Source organism: Centroberyx affinis, unplaced genomic scaffold (assembly GCF_046629955.1).
Source record: "Centroberyx affinis isolate AG114_WGS23_722 - 3 ecotype Tasmania unplaced genomic scaffold, CSIRO-AGI_Caff_v1 ptg000291l_1, whole genome shotgun sequence".
Lineage (NCBI taxonomy): Eukaryota > Metazoa > Chordata > Actinopteri > Beryciformes > Berycidae > Centroberyx > Centroberyx affinis.
Window position 1 is genome coordinate 352,377 of NW_027278970.1, and position 27,912 is coordinate 380,288.

Sequence of the window (27,912 nt, forward strand, 5' to 3'; positions counted from 1 at the left end):
AGCAGCGAGTTGCAGTCAAACGCAACGACCGAGAGAGTGGAGGAGAGGAGGAAGGAAGATGATGGGAGAAACTATTAGCCCAGTTAAGTGACCCATATTTTACGGAATTACCGTACAACCATATACTATCTAGTCTAGTTCTTGTACTACTTGGGATTTTTCTTTACCAAGATGTCGGCGTCTGCGATATTTATCCTGGACCTGAAAGGAAAGGTGAGTTTGTTGCGACTTGTTGGGGGGGGGGAAGTTGACATGAGGATATCAACAACGAAGCACCTGCTAGAAGAGGAGAGAAATAGCTCGTGTAAAGTGCAAGAATGACAGAAAGTTATCGGACACTGAAGCTTGAAAATTATTTTTATTGGCGCGTATCACGTGTCTGTGTCATACAAGCCACTTTTAGCCCACGTTTAAATGTCTGGACAAAGATACTCTGCACTGTAACCCCCGTGTAAGAGAGAAAGCAGAAGAGAAGGGGCAGAACTTGCCAAACTCGTTTCAACAGTGTCAGTATACACCGAAAGGCTTGTTCTTGTTCAGCGAGGCAGCCCTTACAGTATGTGATGTGTCCTATTTCAAAGTTTAAAGCTGTATAATTTCTAGCAGTCATACATTAGCCTTTTAAAAATCACATAGTCTATACTTAAGAATTCATAAATATGTTCCAAAATGTTCAAAAGATGGGCAAAAAATGTACTTGGACATGTAGATGATATTCGAAATATATTTTGGATATAGGCCTATCTGCAGATATGTGGTCAACATCACACAGGAAGAACATGCATTTTCAGTGCCTCAAATGTATTTCTAATGAATGTCATCTACATGCACGCTTACATAGGCTATGTATTTTTGGCAAATTGTATATTTTAAATCTTTAATATAATTAATATCTCTAAACATACTCTGAAGTATATATGAAATGCTTTTTTGCAGTATGGCAATGATACATTAGGATACTAAAATTAGTTATAGGCTACTATTGATTGATATAGGTTCTATATTTAAACCCAATAAGGTTATTTTATTTGGGAGGGAGAAATAATGAAATTGCTGAAGAAGAAGAAGACCCATCTGTTTGACAATGTCTACCAGGGGAATGGATTAGTCCCTCATAGCCTGGATGTCTGATTGTGCTGATTAAAGGTTCTCTCTCTCTCCCTCTCTCTCTGCCCTGGGGCAAGTCAGTAGCTATTCACCTTCAACCCTCTCTCTCTCTCCCTCTCTCTCTCTCTCTCTCTCTCTGCCCTGACCAGGCGAGATCCCCTGTCTTCCACTACAGCAGTAGAAGCAGAAAAGGGAGGCACTTTTGTGTTTATTTTATAATGTATACATATACTGGGCTAAGTTGCATAAAGGGATGAAAATGTTCAAAATGACCCCATAGTTAACCAGGAACCACATGTGCACATATAGGCAATCATGTAGACTCACACACAGTATGCACAAACAGACAGGTCAACACCCCCAGTAGACACATACATAAACACACATGCGCAGACACACACACTGCAGAAGGAAGCTGGTTTGCACCTCTGCCCTTTACCCCTCCACCCTTAGGCTGTGCACCCCTCCTCTTCCCCCCATCCCAGCTCCTGGGCTCTAGACTGCAGGCTGCTGGCTGGTGGGAGCTAATTATGTAAACTGAAATGTTTCTCCTTTGAAATCAGCATGGTACCAAACTGTTCCCAATGCTTCCCGATAGAACGTTCAATAAGTGGACGTTTCAAAAGTTTTGGGTCGTCATGCACAGCAAATTTCATTTGCTGGAAGCATAAAACGTAATCGTAGGAGGCTGAAAAAGTTCCAGACTCCTCTGTCGTGCAACATGAATCTTTGGCTCTTATAAATGGGGTTATAGGCTAGCTTTTAGTTGATTCTTTATCATGGTCTTTGAATGGAGACATTCAAGTTGAATAGCTGTGCTGTAATGAACCTCTTGCTGTTCAGAAAATGTGTCACTGTGAGCCTGCTGTTAAATGGTTGCAATGAATGTCCAATTCAATGGCATCTCTTTTCTTTCTTGAATGTGCCATTATTTGACTTACAGATAAACAAATATTAACTCCTCTCAGCTTTCTAAGACTGGAATATTGTCATCTTATTCTATGTGATATTTCTCTTAGAGTGATATGGGAATTATTTCATTTGTATTGTGATTGTTACACAAAGAGTTGATGTGTGATACAAATTGACATTAGCACTATAGATGTTTTTCTGTGCTTGTTTGCCTTCAAATGAAGGTCCTCTGTTTGCCGTTCGCCTTTAGAGGTCAGCAGCGTGTGGTTCCTATTGATTTTAAACACTGTAAACAGTTCCTGATTGGCCTGTGTGTCCCATTAACAAACTTCCCCTAAAGCCTTTCTGAAATCCCCGGAAAAAATCATCAAGGCCACCAGTGGTGTGAAGAGACATGCTCATCACAGTAAGAACCTGTCCTATACAGCTCTAGAAAATGTTAGATATAACATTTAGCATAATTTCTCACTAATAAATACAGGAGTATTGTTTAGAATGATCAGTTTTATAAAAAATATGTTTATAAGGTATCTAAATAAGAACAGTTTTCATGAATTCGAACCAAAACTGGGACCAAAACATAAATTGCCTCCAACCTCCACAGCCAACAAATTGCTGAACACACACTACACTGAAGAGGGGTATTTGTAACTAGTGTAATTAGTCACTACCTACCTCTAAAGGTCAATTAGCCTAAACTGATATTAAAACCAGAATATATGTGTGTATCTGGAAGAAGTTAACCCATGCACAGTAGCATTTTATGAGCCTTGGATTATTAAGTAGCTGCAGGGGCATGTAATAGGATAACTGATAGTTTGAGGTATTCTATTCTATTCTATTCTATTTTATTCTATTCTGACAAAGTATTGACTCTTGAATGTCCTAAAGGTGAAACATAAGCCATTCCAAAACATGTCAGTGATTGCAGCCTGGATGTAATCAAGCGTCAGATACAGTATGTATTGACAAAGGATGAGCTGCCAACGCTCCCAGCATCTCACTGTGTCCTTATCCTCACCTCTAGCTATCAGCTGCAGAGTTAGCAGACTGAAAATGGCTCTCAACCTCAAATGTGTCTGAATGGCAAAAAAAAAGTTGACCTACACACCGATATATGGACAGTGGGGAGCTGAACATAGCAGAATGGGGAATAGAGAAGTGAATAAGAAACATGTCATGGCTTGTCATCATAAATGTGTTTGATTAAATCTCTGGAAAGGGTAGCGATATTACTGTATGAGACGATGATAATATGCAGGTTGCTTGATGATTCATTTCTTTATTGTCTTGAACCTCAGTGGAAGTGTTTGACATTCTACTAAGCCCAAACAGCCCTTCCGATGTAGGTTTTAATACCGAAACTTAAAGTAATAAAGAAATTACATTATATGAAATAGCCCAGTGTGCAGGAGTCACTCTTGGGCTGGTCTGTGACTAAGCCGAAACCAATCATGATTCCTTCTACGCTATATATTTTCACTTCAAGCCCTTTATGGACACTTTTCATCCCTGTTAGTATTTTTGTTTAATTTACCCTTGGAAGCAAAAATGATGCTAGTGAAACCAGTCAGTTGCAGATCTTCAGTACAATGCATTATATGTGCGGATGTGTGTTTTGTTGTTGTTGGCCATTGTCTTTAGTAATGGTGCATTTTAAACCCATATTTGTTGATGAAACACACTCCATAAATTGAAATCCATCAATATTGATTATGTGTCTACTGCACTAACTGGTAGTGTGCAAATTAATCTGCTGATGTTGCTCTGCTAGTGCAGAGAGATCTATCAAAGAGTTGTCTGCCACTGAAATCCTTTCTGATGGAATACTCAATAAGCTAATGTTGGCAACAAAGGCAACTCGCAAATCAAAACCAGTAAGAGGAATATTTTGACCAATATTGTTTTCCAGCAAAGTTTATTTCAGGACATTAAAACTTCATCACTGGACATATAAAATAGTTCCAGGGCCCTTCAGTGTCACAGCTTTTCTTTTAGATACAAGGATTTGCCTATGCCTCATTCTCTCTCTCCGGTGACCTTTGAACTTTTCGCTCTGTGGTTTCCGTCTCCTCTCACAGAAGCCGAGCAGTGGCCTGATCATATCCTTTTCTCTCCCCCAGATTACTTTACTTTCCTCGTATTTCCTTTTTTTTTATTTCTTATTTCCTCCTTCTTTTGTTGTCTCTGCCCCTGTGTGACCCCTGCGCTATAGAGGCTCCTCTATTAAAGAAGGTTGGAAGCTGTGTGTGTGCGTGTGTGTGTGTGTGTGTGTGTGAATGTGAGATAGAGTGAGTGAGATCCCTCAAGCGTAGGAGCTTTGATCTCTTTCTTCACTTCTTTCTGTGTCAGGACTCAACCGAGACTCACTGCTGACTCATCTAGTTGTGTGCGTGTGTGTGTATGTATGTGTGTATGTGTGTGTGTGTTAAAATTAAGAGGTGTGGTATTTCTCAGGGCTAAATGAAGTAAATCTTACGTAGTTGGGTTCTCTGATCACCATTGTTGGTTGATTTGAAATTCCTCAATAGTCACAGATGTGACTTAGTGCTCAACTTTGAGGCTGACTGTCATGAGCAGTCAACAGTTGTAAGAGCTGCAGTATGTGGGAAATAATTAAATTATGCAATTCACTGATAGAATCATGTATTTTTCATCAGTTACTTAATTTTTTATTTGCTCATCTCTTGAAATGCTAGACTAAAATTATTGAACAGGCACTTGGAAAAATCCGCCCTAAAACACTTGCCTACCTCTGATTAAAAGCAACAAATTCACACCCCTTCTGGAAGTTGCTGATAGTCATTCTGGTAAATGTAGGAAATCACCGACTGATGTAGATGAGGCAGATTGAGGGCAAGTGGGCACACCAAAAAAGTAAATTTACATAAAATTACAAAAATTAACTGCAAAATAACTGGAATGCAACATCGCAAACTGATGATGTATAACAGTGTAAGAGTATACAAGAGTGGATTTTTCCTTTTAAAGGTGGTGACTCCCTCAATTGTTATTAATTTCTTCTAACTCTTTACCAGTATTTATGTTCATAAGTTTTGTACACCTTTGTTTGCTCCAGGTTCTCTGTGGAAACGGACATAAGAATCACCTGAGCTTTGCTGCAAGGCTCAGCATACTTGCTAATTCGTGTGTTATGTTGAAAAGCTGGTCAACAGACCTTCATGAGGGCATTAAAACTACAAATCAAAACAAACAATTGAGTTGGAAACACTGTCATCGAGAGATGAACTGTGAAAATCAGATCAGGGAGGTTGTTGTATTTAAGCATCTTGCCTAGGTGCTGTATCTCAGCCAAAAGTTATAAATATTTTATGACTGGATAGTCTCTTTACAATGTACTATAGTGTCTTCAGCCTCTATATTTTGTGCCATATCTTACGCATCCAGGTGCTGATCTGCCGTAACTACATGGGGAACATGGACATGAATGAGATCGACCACTTCATGCCCATGCTGATGAAGAGAGAAGAGGATGCTGAGATGACACCGCTGGTCACCCATGGCTCCGCCCACTTTTTGTGGATCAAACACAGCAACCTCTACTGTATCCAAACAGAGCTCATGTCTGAACACTTTACTACACTTTGCAGTACCTGCTGATCACAAGGCTTTTTTAGGAATAGAGAATGGACATTTATTCATATGAAAATCAGCTTTTGGGACATTTGTAGTCCATTTTCTAGTGGGATTTCATGCATGAAGGTTCCGTGAAATCACTAATGCTTACTATACTTTAATCTTTACTTTTCTTCCTATTTGAGTCCAAGGCATTTGCATTGCTATTTCCTACTACAAAGTCAAGGCCCGCCCATCATTCATTGGTATTTGTGATCATATCTTATCATACATAACATATCATAGATGAAGGAGGTTCAATATAGGATCGAGAAGATATGCAGCAGCAGATATCACACACCTGCCTGCCATCTTTGGGTTAACAATCTTCCAGCCTGAGCTGTATTCGGTTCCATAGGAAGTTCTGTGTTTCAGGTCTGCGCAGCAGGCAGCTTCTGTTTCATGTTCATGTTGCTGCTTCACAGCCAGTTGAAAAATTGAACACAGCTTCACTGTGATGTGTTATGCACTGTACTCTTTCTTCATTGGGAGATTGGGCAGTCAAACTTCCTCACACATTATTAATTCAGCATGATGTTGAGGTCGTGAGTAAGCTGTATTCCCAGCGCACTGCGTTAGACAACCGAGCTGCTTTCCCTGTGGCCATGTTCTCAATTGCATGCAAGTGTGATGCGTTCTGGAAACCTTTTCAACAATTTATTTCATTGCACTAATCTCATAACCACCCAGGGACATCTAAAGGATATTCACCATCCATCTTCATCTTGTCTGTTTCTGATTCAGAGACCAATTTGCATGTTTTTCAACTCAACTTTCCCTGCTTGTATGCTTGTCACTTGTAGATCTATGGTTGCTATTTCTTAACAGTCCTTTTTTCAGTGGTGGCGATGACCAAGAAGAATGCCAATGCTGCTCTGGTGTACTCCTTCCTCTATAAAATAGTGCAGGTGTGTATGTTTATTCAAAGTCCTTAATTATACGTATGGGAAGGGAAAGTCATCATGTCGCCCCCTGCTGTCTGCATTCAAAACTGGCCATCAAAATTAATTGGATGGTTTGCACATTTCATATTAGGCCTACACAACAAAAGTTCTGATTACAGCTCTATTTCCTGTGAAATTGATTGTTATTTCAGTTTCTCAAATGATCTGGTGGCATTTTTCCGAAACAGACTACAAAGCCTGTTGCCCTGATGATTCCACCGCCACAATCCACTGCAGTGAGCCCCGTCGCTCTGCGCTCCAGCAGCGCGGCATTTACAAATTCTGATTGGCAAGGTTGCCTACATCCAATAGCCAGCTTGTAAAATACTTTTGATCATCAAAGCATCCAGTGTGGGGAAAACTTGTATGAGTCAGGACATGTAGAGGAGTTTATGTACTCTTGATCGCGCTCCCTCATTTTAGGGGTGTGACAGTCATATAGTGCAGTAGCAAGGCTGTGTAAAAATATACATGTTGCTTCATCTCGTTCATAGCTGATGTACCATAGTGTTGCAAAATCATATATGAAACTTAAAGCTGTTACTAATTTGTAATCAATTATTAAAAATCCCCCTATGGGAAAATGAATGGTGATTTTTTTTTTCCTTGAACACAACCAGCAGATGGCGTAAACTGACACTTTCCCTCCCTAAAACAACGCACAAAACACACAAAAACACACCCACACAATTCATATGGGCCGTACCCATTAAGATACGACATAAATGGCAAACACTGTGTGCTCGTTTGTTTGTGTGTTTAGGTGTTTAAAGAGTACTTTAAGGAACTCGAGGAGGAGAGTATCCGTGACAACTTTGTGACGGTGTACGAGCTGATGGACGAAGTGATGGACTTCGGTTTCCCTCAGACCACCGACAGCAAGATCCTACAAGAGTAAGAACACTATTGCACACGATGAAATGGGACGTAGAGAGATGATGCATCTTTGCACTGTGTGAAATTACACTTTTCCTAATGGGGGAGCTATAATTAAAAGTCAGATTTTTTTCAACTCAAATGTCTAATTGACATGAAACTAGCCATGCACATCCAGCCATCCTTATTAATTACACTTATTAATTACACTGATTGTCCTAATTGGGATGCTATAATTCAAGGGTCAAAGGTCAAAACTTTTGAGGGATGATGCATTTTAGCGTTGTGTTCGGGCGTTTAAAAACATTACACTGGCCTGATGGGTGCTGTAATTAAAGGTAAGGATTTCAAACTTTGAGAGGCCCCAACTGCTACACCACCAGTCAGATTTCGATGAAACTTGGCGGGATGATACATTTTGTTACTATTTGGCCCAAGGGCTGCCTGCATCCTCCACAGGAGATGACATGTTTACCTGTTATTACTGCTGTCAGTGGTCAAATTGAGGGAAGTGAGGGAGGGAGCCTAGACCTTCAACACAACTAACCCCACCACTTCTCCACGTACCCTGAATTTGAAATCCCTTTTCATACTCTTGTGTGTTCTGTCTACCCAGAATACCAGTGGAGTTTTTATGCAGCAGTTAGGGCAGGGGAAGTTTTGGTTCAGTGTTCCAAACCCGGTCTACATCTCATTTCCTGTCACAAAGCTGGCTTCAGTTCCTACACAGTCTGTTTTTGCATGGGGAATAAGATTTATTTTCTTTTAATAATTGGTATATTTGTTGCATTAGTTTTTATTCAACAAAATACAGCCCTCAGTGACTAAAGCTACAGTGAATGGTGGACCTTTTTTCAGTGAGTGAAATGAAAGTAACTGCAGTAACTCTTCTTGTTTGGACTCCACAAATGTTTTCCGCTCGTTGGCTTACAAGGGGTTGTTTTGCTTTTCTTTTCCTCTCGGCTCCTGGGAGAGGCATTTGTTCCAGGAAAAGGCTCAACATTTGCTTTATAGCCATGCAGCCACGGTAACATCAGGCTTTATGTGTGGCGAATCACCTTGGCTCCTAATTAGTGTTGCCTTTTATATTTGAAACCCTCCATCTTACATGGGATATCATTTCCTGTTTTCTCTCCTTAAACATGCTTAAGCTGTTTTGGTAATATGGGGACTGATGAATTTCTGAGGATCAAGGCTTGGCTGAGGTGTGTGTGTGTGTGTGTGTGTGTGTGTGTTTGTTGTTTATGGTCTGGGGTCTGAATAGGGCTGATAATCGCCAGGCTCCTATTGACACTTGCACACAATGCCACCGTCAGCTGGACACACTCAAGACTTTCAGACAGAAAAGCCCTGCTCTTCTCTTGGCCAAGGAGACACACACACTCACACACATACACACACACACACACACACACACAGAGTCATCTCTCTCTCATATGCCCACAAATACACACTCACTGTCTGTCTCTCTGCAAGCTATTCCAGCTCTCCGCCCATTTCATGCCTTGACCACCACAACAATACTGCCTTTCTCTTACATTATAAGACTACCCACCTGGTGAGTGTATGAGTGTGTGTGTGTGGGTGGATGTAAGAGTCAGAGCGAGTGAGACTGCATGTGCATGTGTAGGGATGCTTATGTGTTCATGTGCGTATGCCTACACGCTTGTGTATTTGTATGTGCTTTCATGTGCGTGTGTGTGTGTATGTTTGCTATGATTGCTATTCTTATGCTAATCTGTCAATTTGCTGCCAGCCCTGCTCCCAGATCCTTTCATTAGCATTTCTGAGGCGAATCAGGGCAAAACAGAACAAACAGCCAAACAACAAAACAACCCAACATCAACCCCAAGCCCACTTGTCGCCGCCTTTCATCTCTCAGCACTTTTAGACTTTGCTGCGTGTCAACATGTACTCAGGACTCAATAGGTGGGAGGAACTGGGACAGAAGACAAGGGAGAAAATGTTGCCTCAATCAATCAATCAATCTAAAACTTGTTTATGTAGCACTTTTATGTCGTTGCAGTTAGATCTTGTACCTCAACTTTTCAACGATCAAATGAAACAGGCCTCCTTTATGTGCAGATCGACTGTTCAGTTTAATGTTCATGTATTTTTTTAAATTATACACTAGGCTTTGATTAGGTATCCAAGCCTCACAGGTCACAAAACCTGGTCACCGTTTCAATTCAGGCAAAAAAAGAAAAGAAAAACAGCAAAATTGAGTTACACGGCTTTCATTTGACAACACTGTTATGCAAGACCAACTCAGTGCCTGTGTTCTTAATGCCTCAGGCTGAGCAGAATATCATTTATTACATTATTTTGGGTTCATAGGCCTGTGCCTTTTTGGCTCACCCACTGACAATTGAATCATTTGACCACCAGTGCCACTATTATTGGAGAAGGCTATAGTTTCAGGACATAGCAGGGTGTTCCTGGCCTTCACAGAGGCCAAGGTGGTAACATCACTAGTGAGTTGGGTATTACAGGGTTATGGGAAGTTCACGATTCTCTAAAAGGATACAGCAACCGCTAAGGAGCAAACACAGGGCTAAGCCATTCTGAAATTAGTGACATGCATTTACAAGCTTTTTGCGAAAAGATGGAAAACACATATTTCACATTTACATGTAGTTAGAAGAAAAAACCTTTTTTTTAAAGAAAATTTTCAATACCCATTTCAAAAGATGAGGAGTTCCTAGGGTGTGTTTTTTGTTGTAAAAAGATGAGTCTGGGGACAGCAGATCCATGTGGAACATCGGATCAGTCTGTCAGTGACTCTGGGGAAAATGTACAGGCCTGGGGAGGAGAAGAAAGGATAAGGAAGAATAGGGTTTGGGAGGAGAGGAGAGGGAGGAGGAATGAGGAAGAGATGTTAGAAGAGTGGATACAGAGGGAGGAGATGAATGGGTTAGTGGGAAATGGAGAGGAGGGGTGGGTAGCATTACTTCTAGCGAGAAGGCAGAGGAGGAGAGATTGCTTAAGGGGGATTGCAGGTTGAAAGTGCTCTGTGTGTCAGTTGTCTGTGTGTCAGTCGTCTGTGTCTTCCCACCTGTCTATGCAGTGCTAAATATGAGCACGCATTCATGTCTACATGTGTTTGAGCGATTGACGAGTTGAATGCAAGACAGCATCTAGGGCACTTTATTAATAGACTTCGCTGCCATACACTTGTATGCTGTCCTTGTGTGTTATTATTAGCCACTTCTCCACAGCAGGCCAATTCAAAATGTATATAACCCAGTGCCCAAAGCATCATTTGTTTTTTACTTGAAATGCAGTACAAATCATCTCTGGTAGCAATTATATATGTTTTTTGTTTTGTTCATTTTGGACCAATTATTGTAAACTAAAACTAAGACAAAAACTAGGAGTTAAAAAACATTGTCATAAACTGAAATAAAACTAAAACTGAACTAAAGCTATCTTGTCTACTTGTAACACTAAATTAAAATAAAAGTATACATGAAATGTTTTAGTTTTGTCCATGTGCAGGATTAAAAAAATGAATTTTGGCTACTTAAATTAAACGCTAATAGAAAATATTCATGTAAATACATTTTAAAATGTTAAGATTTATTGTTTGTATGACACAATACCCGTTGCAAACATACATGTTTTGAGTTTCTGTTCTTACACCTTTAAAAAATGCCACGCCTACCAAAAATACTAAAACCAGAACTGAAAGAACTGAAATAACAACTAGGCTAAACTAAACTAAATTCCAAACTATAATAACCATGTTTTGGACATCGTGTTCTGGGGAAAATTAGGTGGCATAAATAACGAGAAAGCCCTGTCTGCTGTAGCTTTGCTTGGCTTTGCAGTGGAAACCAGGCCTGAGAAGTGAACAGTGGCGGGGGGCAGGTGTTTGGATATAAACACGCTGGGTCACATGTTGTTTACCTAGGTGCAGCTCCCTCATATTCTCATGACACGTCATTGTGTCTCCCTGGACCAGTCAGAGGATAGTAACAGCAAACTGGTTTTCCAGCTTGCACAGTAGAGGCAACCTACTACACAGTGGATGAATGGATGGGTGGATGGATGGATGGATGGATGGATGGATCAACATCAAGAAGAACAATCATGATGACAATCATAATGTATAAATGGAATAAACAGAATTTTAAGTAACACTTTACAGCGGCCTTATTGCAGTGTATTAACCTGTATATTAACTTATGGAAAATAACTGTACGTACATGATGAAAATCATCCTAATACATAATGTACTTAGAACCATGTAGCAACACCATTTTAATGAAGCCATTTGAATGGTGTGTTACATTGTTGTAAGTACATTATGGATTAGGGAGATTTTTCATCAAATATCTACACAGTAATATTGTGTACTTACAATACTTTTCTATATATTAATACACAGGTTAATTCACTGGAATAAGGCCATTGTAAAGTGTTACCAAATTTTATCTGCCAAAATGAAGGACGGACCTGAGTGTACGGGGGAGCCAGAGTATCTTGAAAGCATTTTCCTGGCAGAGTTTAGGTTCACTCAACCTTCACTTAAATGCCAGCAAATACCGAGTCATTGTGAGGGATTGTCTTCATATGGTGAGCTGTTTAAATAGTTAATTCCCAAAGCGACTGTACATCTATCTAAGGTTTACCACTTAGCTATCTCAAACATATACTGGAATCAGGTAATACAAATGTTATTTTTTCTCAACCAAGGCCTTAAGTTACCTACTGCCCTTCCTGCAGTAACAGAATTTGATTTAATTTTGTGCTGTCAATCATCCTATAAAAGGTGCTACACTTTTCAAATGATGGGCATCTCATTTTGGATCACAACTGCTCATTTCAATCCTGATTCTGCTGGTCCCTTCAAAGATGACAAAACTGCCGTCTGTGAGGCATAAATGGTCACTGAATGGCTTGATGAGCATGGAAAAATTGAAAACCTCATGGCATATCTGTCTTAGTCACTGCATTGTAACCCACTTGAACACTGATGACAGTTTTTGGAGTGACAAAACATCAGATGATGGAATTTCTTTTGTCTTTGAATTTCTTCAGTAGAGGTTAAAATCCTTGGAGAATCTAGGCATATTAAAGCTGTTCTGGCGTGTTGCCCCAACACCCTGTGAAGACACTTGATGTTGGCGTTTCATTTACCAAATAAATATACTCAGTAGTTCAGTATCATGCAAACAAATGCACTTAAGTTGCATTGAGATAGGTGTTTATTATCTGTGGCAACAGTCACAATGGGCTCATGTAAATCCCCTTATTCTAATTACATCCATGAATAACCTTTACATAACCTGAAAAACAAACTCTTTTAATTTATTCACGCTAGAGTAACTCCAATTATTTTCAGTCATGTGGTGCGATTAAAAATAAAATCTTAAGCCATTCCTCAAGAGATTGGGTTCATGTTCCAAACAAAACACACACACACACACACACACACACACACACACACACACACTAGTTGATGCCATTTCCTATCCACAATAGATGAGACTAAAATGATATCTCTCCTCTCTGCTGGTGTCAATCTTTAAGCGATTAAATCATAAAGAAACACTGCAGTCCTTTCTCTAGATCAGTGTTTTTTTCTCCATAATGAGAAATTCAGTCTCTTGCCTTGGGACCTGTGCTGAAGAACACATTACTACAAATTTTCCTGTGTGATCATTAGTTTCAAAAACCAGGCTGAAGATGATGGGAAAATCTGTGCAGGTGTAGCACAGATTATCAGGGTACAGACTGAATTTGGGGGCAATGTGACCCATGTCACAACTGTCTGTCTTTCTGTCTTTCTCTCTCTCAGGTACATCACCCAGCAAGGCCACAAGTTAGAGGTGGGGGCCCCTCGGCCTCCCGCCACCGTCACCAATGCCGTGTCTTGGCGGTCAGAGGGCATCAAGTACAGGAAGAATGAGGTCTTCATGGACGTCATTGAGTCAGTCAACCTATTGGTGAGGAACATAGTTGCTGTGTCAAAATCACATATCTATATTTTTTGTTTTACTTTATTTCATCAGAGTTACAGACGTCCCAGTGTTGCAATTTTTAGGTGGCATAGTGTAGAACATTATCATCTCTAATCATATAATCCATTTAATATATCTGCTGGTGATGTTAGTCAGAAGACCGTACAGTATCAGGCCAGTACCATTATCAGAATGAGGTTTTCATGGTCACCGTCAAGTCAACTTGCTGTTTGGGATTATAGTCACTCTACTGCAAATGCTGCACTACAGTTGCAGTCACATGAATTGCACAGCTCAGTGGGGTGGATTTCTGCACACATCAGCATGTAGCAGAACTGGTTACACAGGTGTTTTATTTCTTGAGGCACTTACAATGCAGCAAAATACAAAATTCTTAAAGCACCATTATGATTGCAATGGCACAATGTATTTGTTATTATCAAAACCATTATCATGGACATCATTCAGTGAGTTAACATGATGGTTTGACTTTGCCAGGATATTTTCATGGCCCCCATAGCAAATTTGCCGCATGCTTGCATGCTACATCAAGGAGTCAACAAGTGGTGGCTAGGTAATTATCTCCCTTGCCAAAAAAGCCTCCTGGGGCCAAGATGGCCACCAGCTTTTCAGAAAATCAAGAGGCAAGACACAACAAACTCTTTGGAAAAAGACCCAAGAGTGAGTCATTTTGTCAGCTTCTTGTTGTTTTTTTGGCTTAGACAGATATAAACAGACATGTCCTTCGGGTATAGCAAGACTATTACATTAATATTTTCCCATCTTTGATGCATATGTAATACGCTAAAATCATGGGATAAACCAGTATACCTAACTCTTATGTGTATGCCTGCAAAACGGTAATGTTTTCTAAGCATAGAAACAAAACAATGTCTTCTTTATGCCAAGCTGGTGTCTCTTAGAAGTGTGGTAGAGAAATAAAGTTACCAGTAATTCTATTGTTCCACTATGGTTTGCTGATGTAAGTGATCAGCAAAAACTGTCCCTTTTTACATAACTAAACAATTTACATAACCACCATCCCACAAAAGCTTGATGGATACCACCACAAATACAGTCAATGCATACAATAAATAACTCAAAAAATACAAACCCCAAGTAAAACATAAAGAAAATAGTACAGAATTCTAAATAGCCGATGTAACAATATGCTGCAATGATCACAAACTATTCAAACTTGTTGCAACCTTATCAAATCTTCTCAACTAATGCACAACCAACTATTAAAATACCTTATGTATAATGAAAATTGTCCCACACAACTATTCAAGCACACTGTATTATCACACAACATGCATCTTATTAAACTTATTTAAAATAATAATTTTAATTGCCTTATAATAAATGACATTATCATTACATGTTGTTCTCCATGCCCAGCCTTTTAATCTTGGCACTCAGCAGTCATGATGGTCTCCAAGACTGTAAACCCATGACTTGTAACATCTTTCTACTTCAATAAGTGGTGTTAGAGATGCTGTCTGTATCCATGAGTGTTACAGAGAAACACACTGTGCTCAGTGATCCCATGGTGCTGCATGAAGCCCTGGACAACACACTGATTCATAGCTACAACAAACCACATGTTACTCTGTCATCACTGGAATATGATATTCACATTTAACTCTTATCTGCATGAAAGTAAATTTATGTGTAAATCAATCTTTTGGCATAATATTTTACAGTAAATATGATTGACTCACAATTTTCATTAAAGACTCTAAGATCTTTTTTAATTGTGAGTGATTGTAATGTTATGTGTTTAATTACTTACATTTCTTTTGTTTGCATTTCAACCCAGATGGATTTTATGAAACGTCTATGTTCAGAATAAATGGTCAGAATGTTTACTGGAAGCATAGTGGGTGCGTCAGAGCTGAAACTCTCTTTGTTAGAACCAATGTGTTGAAGCTTCCAGACACGGTTTTCCTTTTTCCTTGAATTGAATTTCTGAGGAAATGGTCTCTAATTTCCTTTCTTACAACAATCCTCCATTCTTTTTTTGATATCTTTTTTTTGTGGTATTTCTGGATTTATTATGATGTATACAGTGGACAATATGCTTCAAAGTTTAGTCGGTTAATTAAGCAAAGTATGTGTTTTTTTGTCTGTGAGTCAATGAGTATGCTCAACACGCTGCTTACCAAGTGAGATAACTACATGAAGTTCATTTTCAATTATTTTGATCAGAATTAACACAGTTGATTATCATTATCGGATTAATTACATTTTCAACCTGCTTAGAGGGACATTTTATTACATTCTCTCAGTTAAATTCACTGCAAAATGCTGACAAGGGCTCAGATTTCCTGCCGCAAAAGAAATCACTCTGAAATTCACAGTTGATCTTGGGCAGTCTGATCTAGATTTGTGTACATGAGCATACTGTATCTCTTTAAAGATAGAAAGTGTCTCGTCCTTGAAGCAACACTTTTAGGCCATAAAAATAGCATCAGCAAATTCTTTAACTGGAAGGTATTCCCCTGTAACCGGCGAGAAGGTACAGATTCGCATCTCTGCGCCGTAACGGCCCGTTGTGTGACGAAAGGAAACTCTGATGAGACATCGCTATTCAACCACAGCTAGAGCGCTGCCATAGCCACTTCCTTATCAGTGACCGGGGACTTTTTCATCTTCAGAGTCTTCAGAGCGCTTTCCTTCTCCTTTTTTGCACAAATTGACATCAGATGTGTTGCTTACCATCTCTCACACCGCATGCTGTGGACCTGCCAGTCTGTCTCTCTGTCTGTTGCTGTCTGCTGGTTGGTTGATCTGGGTTTTGATCAGTGTATTTGCCTAACTTCTGTTCTGTCAGCAAGAGTCTCTGTCTGTCACTTAATCTGCCCTTGTGCGATTCTGTCTCTTTACTGGTCTATATAGTCTCTCTCTGTCTCTCTCTCTCTCCCTCTCTACATATATACTGTATATACAGTATATACTGTATATGTATATACACAGTATATACTGTATATGATGAATGAAACTGGCAGAGAACCATATATCCATTTCAAGTTTTCAAATGAAGAATGCTTTCACATCTGATTATCTAAATAATGAGACTCTACTGTGTGCATTTATAGTCACAGATAATAAAGGCTTTGTACTTTCAGGCGATGCAGAACATTCATACTCCAACTGGTTTGAATTGATTACACAGCTGATGCTATGATAGCTGTTCAAAAAACTTCAAAGTGGACTTAAAGCTGTTCTTCAAATCTAAATTGATACTGCTGTTTTTAATGTGCTCCTTTGCTCCTCTGTCTGCAGGTGAGTGCCAACGGCAGCGTCCTGCGCAGTGAGATTGTGGGCAGCATCAAGCTCAAAGTGGTGCTGTCGGGGATGCCCGAACTCAGACTGGGCCTTAACGACAAAGTGCTCTTTGAGATCACAGGCAGTGAGTAACATGTCTACAGTTATTAATATGTGTAGAAGCACTTTTAAGGACGTGATGCATGGATACATTTCTTGGCAGTGGACATGAGCAGTATTGCATTCAGCAGGGTTGAGTAGGGAAATTGGAAAAATCAACCTGGGTAATCCAAATATACTGTCAGGTGTAAGTGTTGGCAAAATCTCACATATATGTTATCTTAAAATGCTGCCTGTGTATCACAGCTTTACATAGGTAATGTATACATAAACAAATACTTATCAGTCATGGGTGAAAAAGTATTTGATTGCAGGTTTTTTTTTGACGTTCTTTGTTTGTTGTGTTATCCTTTTCCGTGATTGACAAGTGACTATCTGTTAATGTCTGAATGGCCCAGATGTGGTAAACCCCACCCATCTGGTACTCAAATTAGGTTAAAACTTACAAAAATACTGTTTGACCACTGAGCAATTACCTCTTCACTCTCAACTTTTAAATCACCCTCACCCTTCCACCTCTATCTGTCTAACCCCCTCACTCTCATATTTCAACTTAGCCCTCATTTTTTTTTCTTTCTTCTCTCCTCCTCTCCCCCGTCTCTCCATCAAACTGCCACATCTCCCCATGCCTATTCCTCCTCGCTTTCCTCCTCTTCCCCTCCCTCTTCCTCCTCCTCCTCCTCTCTCTCTTCCTCTTCTCCTCCTCTGCCTACTTTTCTTCCCCCCTACTGGTCCCTACTTTAGGGGAGCCATTCCCCCATTCTCCCAGTGTCTAGTCTCTTTGCCTCTGAGTTAATCCTCACCCCAGGCTACAGGCCTGCAGATGAAAGACGAGGGTCTCTGGATCTCCGGCATATGCAGCCCACGAACCCCCTGCTGTTTGCAGCAGTCTGGGAAAAAATATATACTCACAAGTAATGATCAAATAAACACACGCATACACACATGGGCACACGCAGATATTAGAATGTTTCCACAGATATTAGAATATGTTTTGCACACTCAGCTTCAGCAGTTTTTTTTTTTTGCATATCATTTCACCTCAACACCCGCGCAGTAAATTGGTGATGATCGTGTTTGCATGTTATGCACTGTGACAGCTGGATGCAGCCAGAATGTGAAGTGAATAAAGCATTTAACACTGCCCTCTTCTGGCAGCAGCCCATAATTGTCACCACAGGGAACATATATAGATGTCAATGTACTGTATGTCAGTTGACAATTTTTAACGGTTAAAATAACAAATTACTAATTAATAATTGCCACGTTTAATAAATAGTCCACAAAAAGCTAGTATTTTAGACTTTATTCATCTTTGTTATTGAAGGAGTGTCAAATTCTATGGTCTTCTAGCTGTGGGTAAATCTTTGGTCATTTGTAATAACTGAAGGTGTGGGACCACTAGGACCCATGTATGCTTAAAATGAATGGTAATCTTTTAACAGAGGACTTTGAATCCACTGGGTGTGAATTTATGGTCTTTGTACAGTTTTTTCCCCAAAGAGGGTGGGTATTTTAGCGAGTGTTTTAGCAAGCATTTTATTAGGAAATGTATTGGTGGCATTGAAGAGAGACAGTAAAGTGAGGACAGGGAGATGTGACAGGAAAGTATAAACTGAAGTCCGGTACGAGTGACCTCTATCTCCAGCCCCAGCTGGGTAAGGGATAGTGGCTTATGGGGAACAAACAAATCCAACAACAACAAAGGAATGGTGTGGCATAATGTAAATGACCTCACAGCACTGTTGAGGTGCATTGAAGAAGTGCTGAAACGCATTAGGATCAACATGTCTGCTGCCGTGCATTAACAGCACTGAAACAAGTAAGAGCAGCCTTTAAGGTGAATCACAGGGGACACTGCCACATCTTCAATCCGCGCATGTACACACACACACACACACACACACATACACACACACACACACACACCTGTCTCTTCCACCAGCCCCCCAGGCCCTAGCAATGAATGAGCGTGTCCCATATGACCTTTCTCCCCTGTCCTTTCTTGATAATGATGCATTGTGCATGAGAGAGAGAGAGAGAGAGCTCTAAAGGGCTTCCCTGCTTTGCTTGGCCAGGAGTCGTCTGCTCTCTCTAGACCTGACCTCAGCCAGTCCCCACTCACACATGAGGAAATGTCAGACACTCACACACACACACACACACACACACACACAAAGAGAGACAACAATGAGCAAGTAAACCACATATGTAAACACATGCACACATGCACCCATGTACACACACCAACGAGAGAGAGAGAGAGAGAGAACCATGAGCAAGTAAGCTGCAAGCTGCATACATAAACACACACATGCACAGACGCACACACACAGACATTCACTCTCTCCCATCCTACCAGACAGACGTTAGTGCTGGTCCAGGGCTGCATTCAGAGCAGGTGAAGCCAGGTTTAGGGTTTAGCTGACTGTTGAATGGGGGATTTAGCTGAAGGCCCACAGGCCCACAGTCATTACAGTGGTTTTCCACCACTCAGCACCCTCCATTAACCACAGAGGAGGAGAACATTGGCCTTCTTTCTCCAGCGGACTACGAATGTCACCATTATAGAGGTCATGCTTTTAACTGCTTATTGCACTAGTACCTGACTGTTGCTCCAGTCCAGAGAGGAATTGTTTGGAAATTCTAATGTTGTTCTCTTCTCAGCTAACTAATGTCCACCTTTGAGACACAATCTACTGATTTGAGGCTATAGTGGCAACTTCTGTAATGCACTGTAGCTATAGGATGGATACCAGATAGGGCATTTCTATCATGGCCACCACTATACACTTCATACCTGCACAAATAGTGGTTGAGCACATTTGAAATTCTTGCAAAAACATGTGAGTGAATGTTCTAACTTTACCTTGAATTAATATGTCCTGAGGCTTATTAAGTGTCTGGCAAGTTACGCACACCAATACCATGACTAGTGATGTAGTGGAAAGAAAACAATGGCTCCTCTCCCATTGGTGAAAAGGAGAACACCCGTAAAGGTGCACTTTATGCATGAACATATAATAAAGACCTATATTTGCTCATAAGGTGGTTAGAATTCACAAATAAGAAATTGGTAGGCTTTGACAACAAATCAAGACGTGATGTGTCTGGTCAAGGTAAAGCTAGACAAATACTGAAAATGACAGTAAGAGAATTGTGTTTTCAGAATGGGATTTTAAGCTGATAATACAATATTCTTCATTCCCTCTGTTGTGTGTGTGTGTGTGTGTGTGTGTGTGTGCACGCATGTGCATGTGTGTGCGTGAGGCGGCTAAATAGGTTTCAGTGGGAGGAGAAGACGATGGAAGAAGGATTTGGTGGCACACTGCATTTGTGTGTGTGTGTGGCAGCTAAATAATTGTTCAGTGGGGGACAAGATAAGGGCAGATGGATTTGGTGGCACTGTGTGTGTGAGTGTGTGAGTGAGTGAGTGAGTGTTTGTCAGTCATCATTACCTTGACCTTGATTTCCCCATGGCTGTGTGGAAACTTCTCAATCATTGTTTTTTTGTGTTTCTGTTTGTGTGTGTGTGCTTGTTGGCATGCATCTGTGTGTGTGTGTGTGTGTGTGTGTGTGTGTCAGGAGAGAAGAGCAAGACAGTGGAGCTGGAGGATGTGAAGTTTCACCAGTGTGTCCGTCTGTCGCGCTTCGAGAACGACCGCACCATCTCCTTCATCCCCCCCGACGGGGATAGCGAACTCATGTCCTACCGCCTCAACACTACAGTCAGTAGCACACACACACACACACACACACCATCTGCATCCCAGCAACAGCAAGAGCGAACTTGTGTCATTTGTCTCAAACACATACACATGCAAGTATGCCAACACAACCTAGGATGTGTCCCCTCGCATTAGGCCTTACACACACTCACATTCATTTAAATATTAATTCCCCCCTCTTGCACAAAAATACACCATAAGACGCTCATCTACATCTACAATAGTAATAGTGATGATAGTAAAAGTACCTTTATTATCCCTTATGAGGAAACTGGTGGTTTTGTATTAAATAGACATGCATCAACACAGTACATGATGCTGGCCTGACATTAAACAAGAGACACAGATAGCAGATTCTCTATTGTAAAGTTTTTTCTCTCTCTCTTATCTCTCTCTCTCTTTCTCTCTCTGTCTCTATATCTCTCTCTCTCCTTCTCTCCCTCTCCTATCAACTATGTCACACCAGTGATGTGTAGTGATGTGGTTCAGTTCTGGGCTCGCCCCTCTGACCTTGTCCCCTTTCTCTGGCAGGTGAAGCCTCTCATATGGATTGAGAGTGTGATTGAGAAGTTCTCCCACAGCCGTGTAGAGATCAAGGTCAAGGTAATGATGAGTGACACACACACACACACACACACTGCGCCACCATATCCCCATCCACTCATCTTGTCCCTCCACTGAAACCTTATTTAATATTTATTACACACACATCACAGGAGGAATGCCACTTCTCGTCTGATGTATGCAGTGAAGGGCATATAGGCTTCAAATAACAAGCTGCAGTGTGCAAATGAAGTGAATAAAGATGATGGCCCCCTGGATTGGCATCATTCAGTCTTTCCAGTCCAGCCCACACTGCAGTGTGCCACACATACGTATTTTGTTTTGGGTTTGGGATGACCTTTGAACTCTGCCCTCTCTCACCTCTCACCTTTCCCAGGCTCGGAGTCAGTTTAAAAGCCGGTCCACTGCCAACAATGTGTCCATTCTGGTGCCGGTGCCCAGCGACGCTGACTCACCCAAGTTCAAGACCAGCACAGGCAGTGCCAAGTGGGTGCCAGAGAAGAACGTGGTGCAGTGGAACATCAAGTCTTTCCCTGTAAGTGTGGCACATCCTTTTATTTTTTTAAACAACAAAATATCAGAGCTTATATATCCCAAAGTGAAGTACATGAAACTGCGAAACTGTCTTGTTGTCTTGTTCTGTCACTGTCAGTTTTTAATGGCAGATCATAGCGCAGTGCAACATAAAATTTTCCCTTTAAGTATAAGAAAAAAGCTTAAACCAGTCCCAGAGGCAAAGAAATTAACTGGTTGTTTGATTCCAAGATAAATATCTTTGAGTCAAACAACCACACACACACACACACACACAGTCTCACACACACACACACACACACCCTCTCTCTCCAATCTTTGCTGTCCCTCTCCCAATTTTGACGTCAGTCTCTACTATGTATTGTCACGAAAGCATGAACTTGTCAAAAGAAACTTCAAATACATTTATAAAACTAGTAGAGCATTGATTCAATGTAGGTTCCTCTTATCTTTCAAGTTCTGGTATCTCCTAAGTAATTCATTATACCTTCCCCCTGTCAAAGAAGGTTAATAAGTATTGCCATACCTAGTGACATATCATTATCCAGACTCTGTATGACTCTGAAGCACATTTTGTTCTGTCATTGTCAACCTCTGAACGCTGTAAAATTACATATTCTCACAGGAAACTACAATTTGACTTGTAGTGTCTGATGACGGCTGGAGGAAACAAACATGTGGCAGTGGCTCACTGTGATAAGGGACTGATAAGACACTCATCCACCGTCCTCCAGCCTTCAGGCCCGTCCAGTTGTTTACAGCTCTGCTCTGCAAACCACATCCTCAAAATAAACAGATACCTGAATCGCTTTTAGAAATCTATAGGTTTTTAGATAATAAGTCGCCTTTTGCACTCAGCTGTTTACACATAAATAGGCTTCTACAGATTTTGTTGCTAGTAAAATTATTTATTTTCGTAAGGGATTCCTCTTATAACCATGAGTTTGTTATTTTGTTTATTCATGCTTCCCACACAGTGCGGTTTCTCATTTCAGTTCAGTTTATTACAAGTCAAAAGGACAAATGATTTGCATGAAGTAAAACCAAAGTACAAACAAGGAAGCACAGTGCTCAGATGAAGTATTGCACATAAGCTTGCATGAGGAATGATTAACTATTTTATGTTTATATAGCCCAGATATGTTGAGAATGGCTTGATGTAGACAGGTGTGTCCAGCTTGATATGACATGGGAGTTGTCTCACGTTGCCCCGAATACAAGGTTTGTTTTGGGATGAAGCGCTCTTGTGTTAATTGCAATCTGACACCTGGGAAGTGTGTGGGCAGCAGAATTCATCAAACAGACTAAATTGTCTGATCTGAAAGGTTTTTTGAACAGCATCACTTTAGAATGTAATGGTTTACCAGGCCTAGTAACACATTTGTGGCCTTTTCTCTTTTCTGTTTGTGTGTGTGTGTGTGTGTGTGTGTGTGTGCGTGTGTGTGTGTGTGTGTAGGGCGGTAAGGAGTACATGATGCGGGCTCACTTTGGGCTGCCCAGTGTGGAGAGCGATGAGCTTGAGGGGAAGAGACCGATCACAGTCAACTTTGAGATCCCTTACTTCACCGTGTCTGGGATTCAGGTAGGGCCCACTACCAACTCACACCACAGTCTTTCTTTTACTCTACCTCTTTATTTTGTTCAACCTCAATTTCAGCAAAGCCCTGCCTCACATTCATTCATTCATACAAATTCACACTTGGGACCACTGGAGTACAAGTGGCCTGTTCAAGGATACTGGCATATGATCTATGCTATTAATACTATAATAAATAGATAACTGATTAACAAATAAAAACGTTACCAACAAAAAATGTAAAATCCTTCCTAGTGACTCAGTGGGATATGGCACACACCATGTTCTTACAATGCTGTGGGTTCAAATCTGGCTCATAAACTTTGCTGCAGCTCCCTCTCCACTGTGTATCATATGATACGGCAGCAATACCATAAAACGGTGATGGCAAGGAAATCCATTTTTTCGACAGACCCTCACCGGGGCATAACATGCTTCATAAAATTTCATTTTTTCCCTCTCAAGTTTATATCTTCTGCTCTGAGTGGGCTACCAGGAACAAACTAGAGCACACGGACTATATAAATATTAATGTCAAAACCACTAAGATATATGAGGTTTATGATAATGTGTACAGTGGAGGCGAAAAAATACCGACTCAAGAGGGTGCATTTGAGTTGGTATGGCTCTGTGTGTGTGTGTGTGTGTGTGTGTGTGTGTGTGTGTGTGTGTGTGTATGTGTGAAATACCTATTTTTAACGCGTCTGTGCTCCCTAGGTGCGCTACCTGAAGATCATTGAGAAGAGTGGTTACCAGGCATTACCATGGGTACGCTACATCACACAGAGTGGAGGTGAGAACATAACACACAGAAACACACACACACACACACACACACACACACACACACACACACTGCTGATTTAGGTCTGGTTTTAGCTGTGAAGTTATGTTGAAGTGCTGGAATATTCTACCTAAGCAGTGATCCTAGATCAGTGCTCCTGTTCCTTTTTGAAGCTTAATGAAGATGAGCCTTGATATCTAACGCTCCTGCTGTGTGAAAACCTAGGAGCTCCAGTGTTGGTGTTTTTTCATTTCTGTAGGTTGAATTCAAAGTTTATAGTCCTTAAAATGTTAGGAAGGTGTCAAGACCAAACCCATTAGACATTGTTAGAAGACCACAATCTGAAAATGAGGTTGTTGTTCTTTATGTCTGCACAACTGACTTTTTCAGAGATGTGAGGTTTTTCATCAGAGAGCAGTGTTAGAATGTGTCTTTCTCTGCAACACTATTCATTGTACGCCCGAAGCATGAACCCAGCTGTATCACATCCATCATATCCATTACCTGGCTCTGTCACCAAGAGCCATGGCCTCAGGGGCTTAGAGTGACACCACACAGAAATGCCAAGGAGGGAAATGTTACTAGCCTGCTAGCTTGTGGCTTGTGATTTCTAGACCAGGCTAGTGCAAAATGACTCTCATTGTCAGAATTTGAATGGGGGCTTACAGATGGTAGTCAGATTAGCTCAGCCAGGCTAGCACCCAGAATCCTTAGATTCAATTGCTGCCCTGGGAATGAACCCATCTGCATCGCATCTGTCATATTCATTACCTGGATCTGTCACTGCGAGAGACGAGGACGAAGAGAGGTTTCAGTGTTTCTGAGCTTGAACCTTTTACTAGCCCACCAGCCTGTGGTTATAATCTCTAAACACAGGAAGCATTGTCTCTATCTTACACACACGGATGATTTGAGAAATTACACAACGCTGCACATTGTCAACATTAAAGCTATGTTGACGAGACTGCAGCAAAATCCTCCTCACTAGCCCGGGTTTGAACGGAGGCAAATGGAAATGATATGTAGATGGAAGCCCAATACCACCACTGGGCCACTGCCAAAAATCCTTAAGTTTCATACCTGCCGCCCGCCCTAGGAATGAACCTAACTCTATCACATCCATCATATCCATTACCTGGCTTTGTCAGGATGAGAGTCAGGGGCTCAGGAGGTTGAATGATGCCACCGAGTGCCGGCAGGCTCCCAGGGTGGCACTCAGCGAATGCCAAGGTTACTATCGCCTTGCTCTGTCATCAGCAAGGAGGCGAAGGAGAGGGAGGGAGAGAGGAGGGGGGGAAAGAGGGAGGAGAAGTGAGAGGGAGAGAAAGGAGTGTGATAAAGTGGAGGGGAGGGAGGGAGCGAGAGAGAAAGAGAGCAAAAGAGGTGGCTATCGCCTTTCTCTTATCGTTACCATCAGCAACACGGGGAGGGAGGGAGAGATGGAGAGAAAACCGTGATGATCACATTTCTCCGAGCACCACACACACACACACACACATACACAGATTAAACAGTCCTGTACCCCGATACCTTACACTGACTGTGTTGACTTATTAATGAGAGATGAACAGGAATGCAACAGTCCTACAGCGGCAACTGACTACTTCACTAATATCAAACTCCCACTGTCCAGAATATGATCCCAGTCAGCCACCGTCACACTCCAGCTGGATGTTTGAACTGATAACATTGCTAATATCGGCAGTAATGCGATCCCTGAATGGTGATGTTGTCTCTCATACCTACTGAGACTGAGATGCACAGTTCTACCCTTCAAGCGTCAATGTGCATATACTGTTGTCGATATAATCTGTCATTCTGCACCGGGGCTTGGTGATAGGTTTATAATTGGTAGTAATGTGATTTCAGATGGTTATAGTCTCTCTTCTTGGAGAATTTTCTCATACTACATAAATTATGATAGTAATATGTCTGATTTTGCTAGTTGAAGATGGAGATATTGCTAATATTGATGGTAGTAAATTGACAAGACTAAAACTGCAGTATGGTAAATAAAATCGTCTTGGAAGGTAATGTGGCAAATATTGGTAATATGATATGATTTAGCGTGGTAATACAGCTTATATTAGTGCTAATCTTGTTTAGGGATTTAATACGGCTCATATTGGGAGTGATGTGATGTGCAGGGGTGAGGAGGGGAGGAAGGCTGTGTGTTAATGCTCTGCTGTTGCATTTCTTGGCAGATTACCAGCTCCGGACAAACTAAAGGGCACAGACGAACGGATATTTTCTCTCTGTCTGTCTTCCTCTCTCCTCTCCCTCTCTGTTTCTCTCCGTTTGCCGCTCCCCGGCAGCAAGGGACAGCAGAGGACAAGTGGAGGGGAACACATGAAACTTTCCCCCCTCCGCTCTCTGAACGAAAAAGGAAAACAAGACTCTTTCTTTCATCCCTCCCTTTCAAGACACGCTGTCCTCAGATGGAAAAAGGCCGTTGCCGTCGCCTCTGACCTGTGTATGTGTGCTTCCTCAGGACTCCGGGAACAACATTTTATTATGTGAATAATGAACTGATAACTTTGTGACACCATCTGGTCCCGGCAAGCTCTCATTTTCTTCTTGCGACATAAAAATCTCTCAATCTTAATGTGATGTCCCTCGGGGTTAATTGACTGTGGGATTTTGGAAACGCGACATTTTTTTAGATCACAAGAGGAACAATTTGAAATACTACCTGTCTTGGGTGATTAGCCGCTCTGCTTGTCCAATGAGACGAGTGGCTTTCTACTGTGTAACTAACAGACTTGTATACAGTGCCAGGATAGCTGTGACGGCTCAGTGTCAATCATGTTTATTGCTCAAAGGGCATAATATTGTAGATGGGTAAAATTAGGCAAAATAGATTTTTTTCTGAATGGAGAGTGCACTGTACTCCAGTGGGTTACATGTTGCTCCATAGGTGGGGCTCTTAACCACTACACCACATGTTCTTTAAAGTCCACTATGTTATCCATATACATTTTGTCCCAGCTGTTAATCCCCATCCCTGTTACAGGCAATACTGCTCATTTATTCATCAGTTTTCTTCACCCACCTATTCCCTTTTCAGGGTCACAGAGGGCCGGAGCCTACATGTTCATTGCCTTTAAAAAGTTGCTCATGTGTCATCACCTTTAGCGGCGTGAACATTATCCCCGGTGCACTGAAATGAGCACCAGCGCTCGGCGTGGCCAGATCAATGATTAATAAGGCACAATATTGTCACAGCCGTTGGCCGCGTAACATAATATTGTCGACACACTCCCTCGGGCCCAGTAACCTTGTCCTCATGCTCGCAATCAACCTGCGACTGTGAGGCAGAGACTGAAGGAATGAGCGCGGTCCAGAAAATTTGTGGCATGTTTTTAACTGCTGTTTATACTAGTTAGTCCCTCGTGAAAAAGCCGTGAAGGACAAAAAATGGAAAAAAAAAAACTAAGGGAAAATAACCTGAGGGGATTTTTTTTTTTGCAGCCTCCGAGCATATTGACAATATGTAGAAGTAATTGTTTTTCTACACGGCTTTATTTTCCTCTCGACCTCCAAAGGCATCCATACTCTTTCTGGTGTAATTCACTCCCTCTGTTGTGCATGCATCGCACTGCTCCACGCATCAGTTCAGCTGCTCTGCCTACAGCAGCCAATAGAGTCCTAGAGGCCTGCTCATACAGCTCACCTCCATTTATGGCATCTCTGCTGTAACTACAAAACCCCCTATTTCATTCATTCCATCAGTTATTTAGTTTGTATGGGGACATATTTCAGATACCAATGAGGATTTTTAATAAATTGTTTTGTCTGTTTTCATGTATTTTGATTAATTTATCAACTACTGTTTGTCAGGATGCAAAGGGATATATTTGGAAATAAACAATTTTTGTATCTTGTCTCTGCATAC

At 41.2% G+C, this 27,912-nt stretch overlaps 1 protein-coding gene across 2 annotated transcripts; it reads left to right on the forward strand.

The window, feature by feature from the left end:
* ap1m3 (adaptor related protein complex 1 subunit mu 3) lies at window positions 1-27,880 on the forward strand. Of its 2 annotated transcripts, none has more exons than XM_071514982.1 (12): window positions 1-213; window positions 5,428-5,584; window positions 6,496-6,563; window positions 7,363-7,493; window positions 13,279-13,426; window positions 16,730-16,856; window positions 20,411-20,559; window positions 21,091-21,162; window positions 21,500-21,658; window positions 23,114-23,239; window positions 23,951-24,026; window positions 26,222-27,880. In XM_071514982.1, the coding sequence occupies exons 1-12, from the start codon at window positions 172-174 to the stop codon at window positions 26,242-26,244; spliced, it is 1,278 nt and encodes a 425-aa protein (XP_071371083.1). In that variant the 5' UTR covers window positions 1-171; the 3' UTR covers window positions 26,245-27,880. The 2 variants fall into 2 exon arrangements, with proteins under 2 accessions (XP_071371083.1, XP_071371079.1); XM_071514978.1 differs by having other exon boundaries at window positions 20,417-20,559.
* The last annotated feature ends 32 nt before the right edge of the window (window positions 27,881-27,912 follow it).

Excerpts from the sequence above, each read along its gene's own strand:
- ap1m3 (XM_071514982.1), top strand. The coding sequence starts at position 172 with ATGTCGGCGTCTGCGATATTTATCCTGGACCTGAAAGGAAAG. Across the intron at positions 5,585-6,495 it reads CAAACACAGCAACCTCTACT|TGGTGGCGATGACCAAGAAG; the intron begins GTATCCAAACAG and ends TCCTTTTTTCAG. Across the intron at positions 21,659-23,113 it reads GGAACATCAAGTCTTTCCCT|GGCGGTAAGGAGTACATGAT; the intron begins GTAAGTGTGGCA and ends GTGTGTGTGTAG.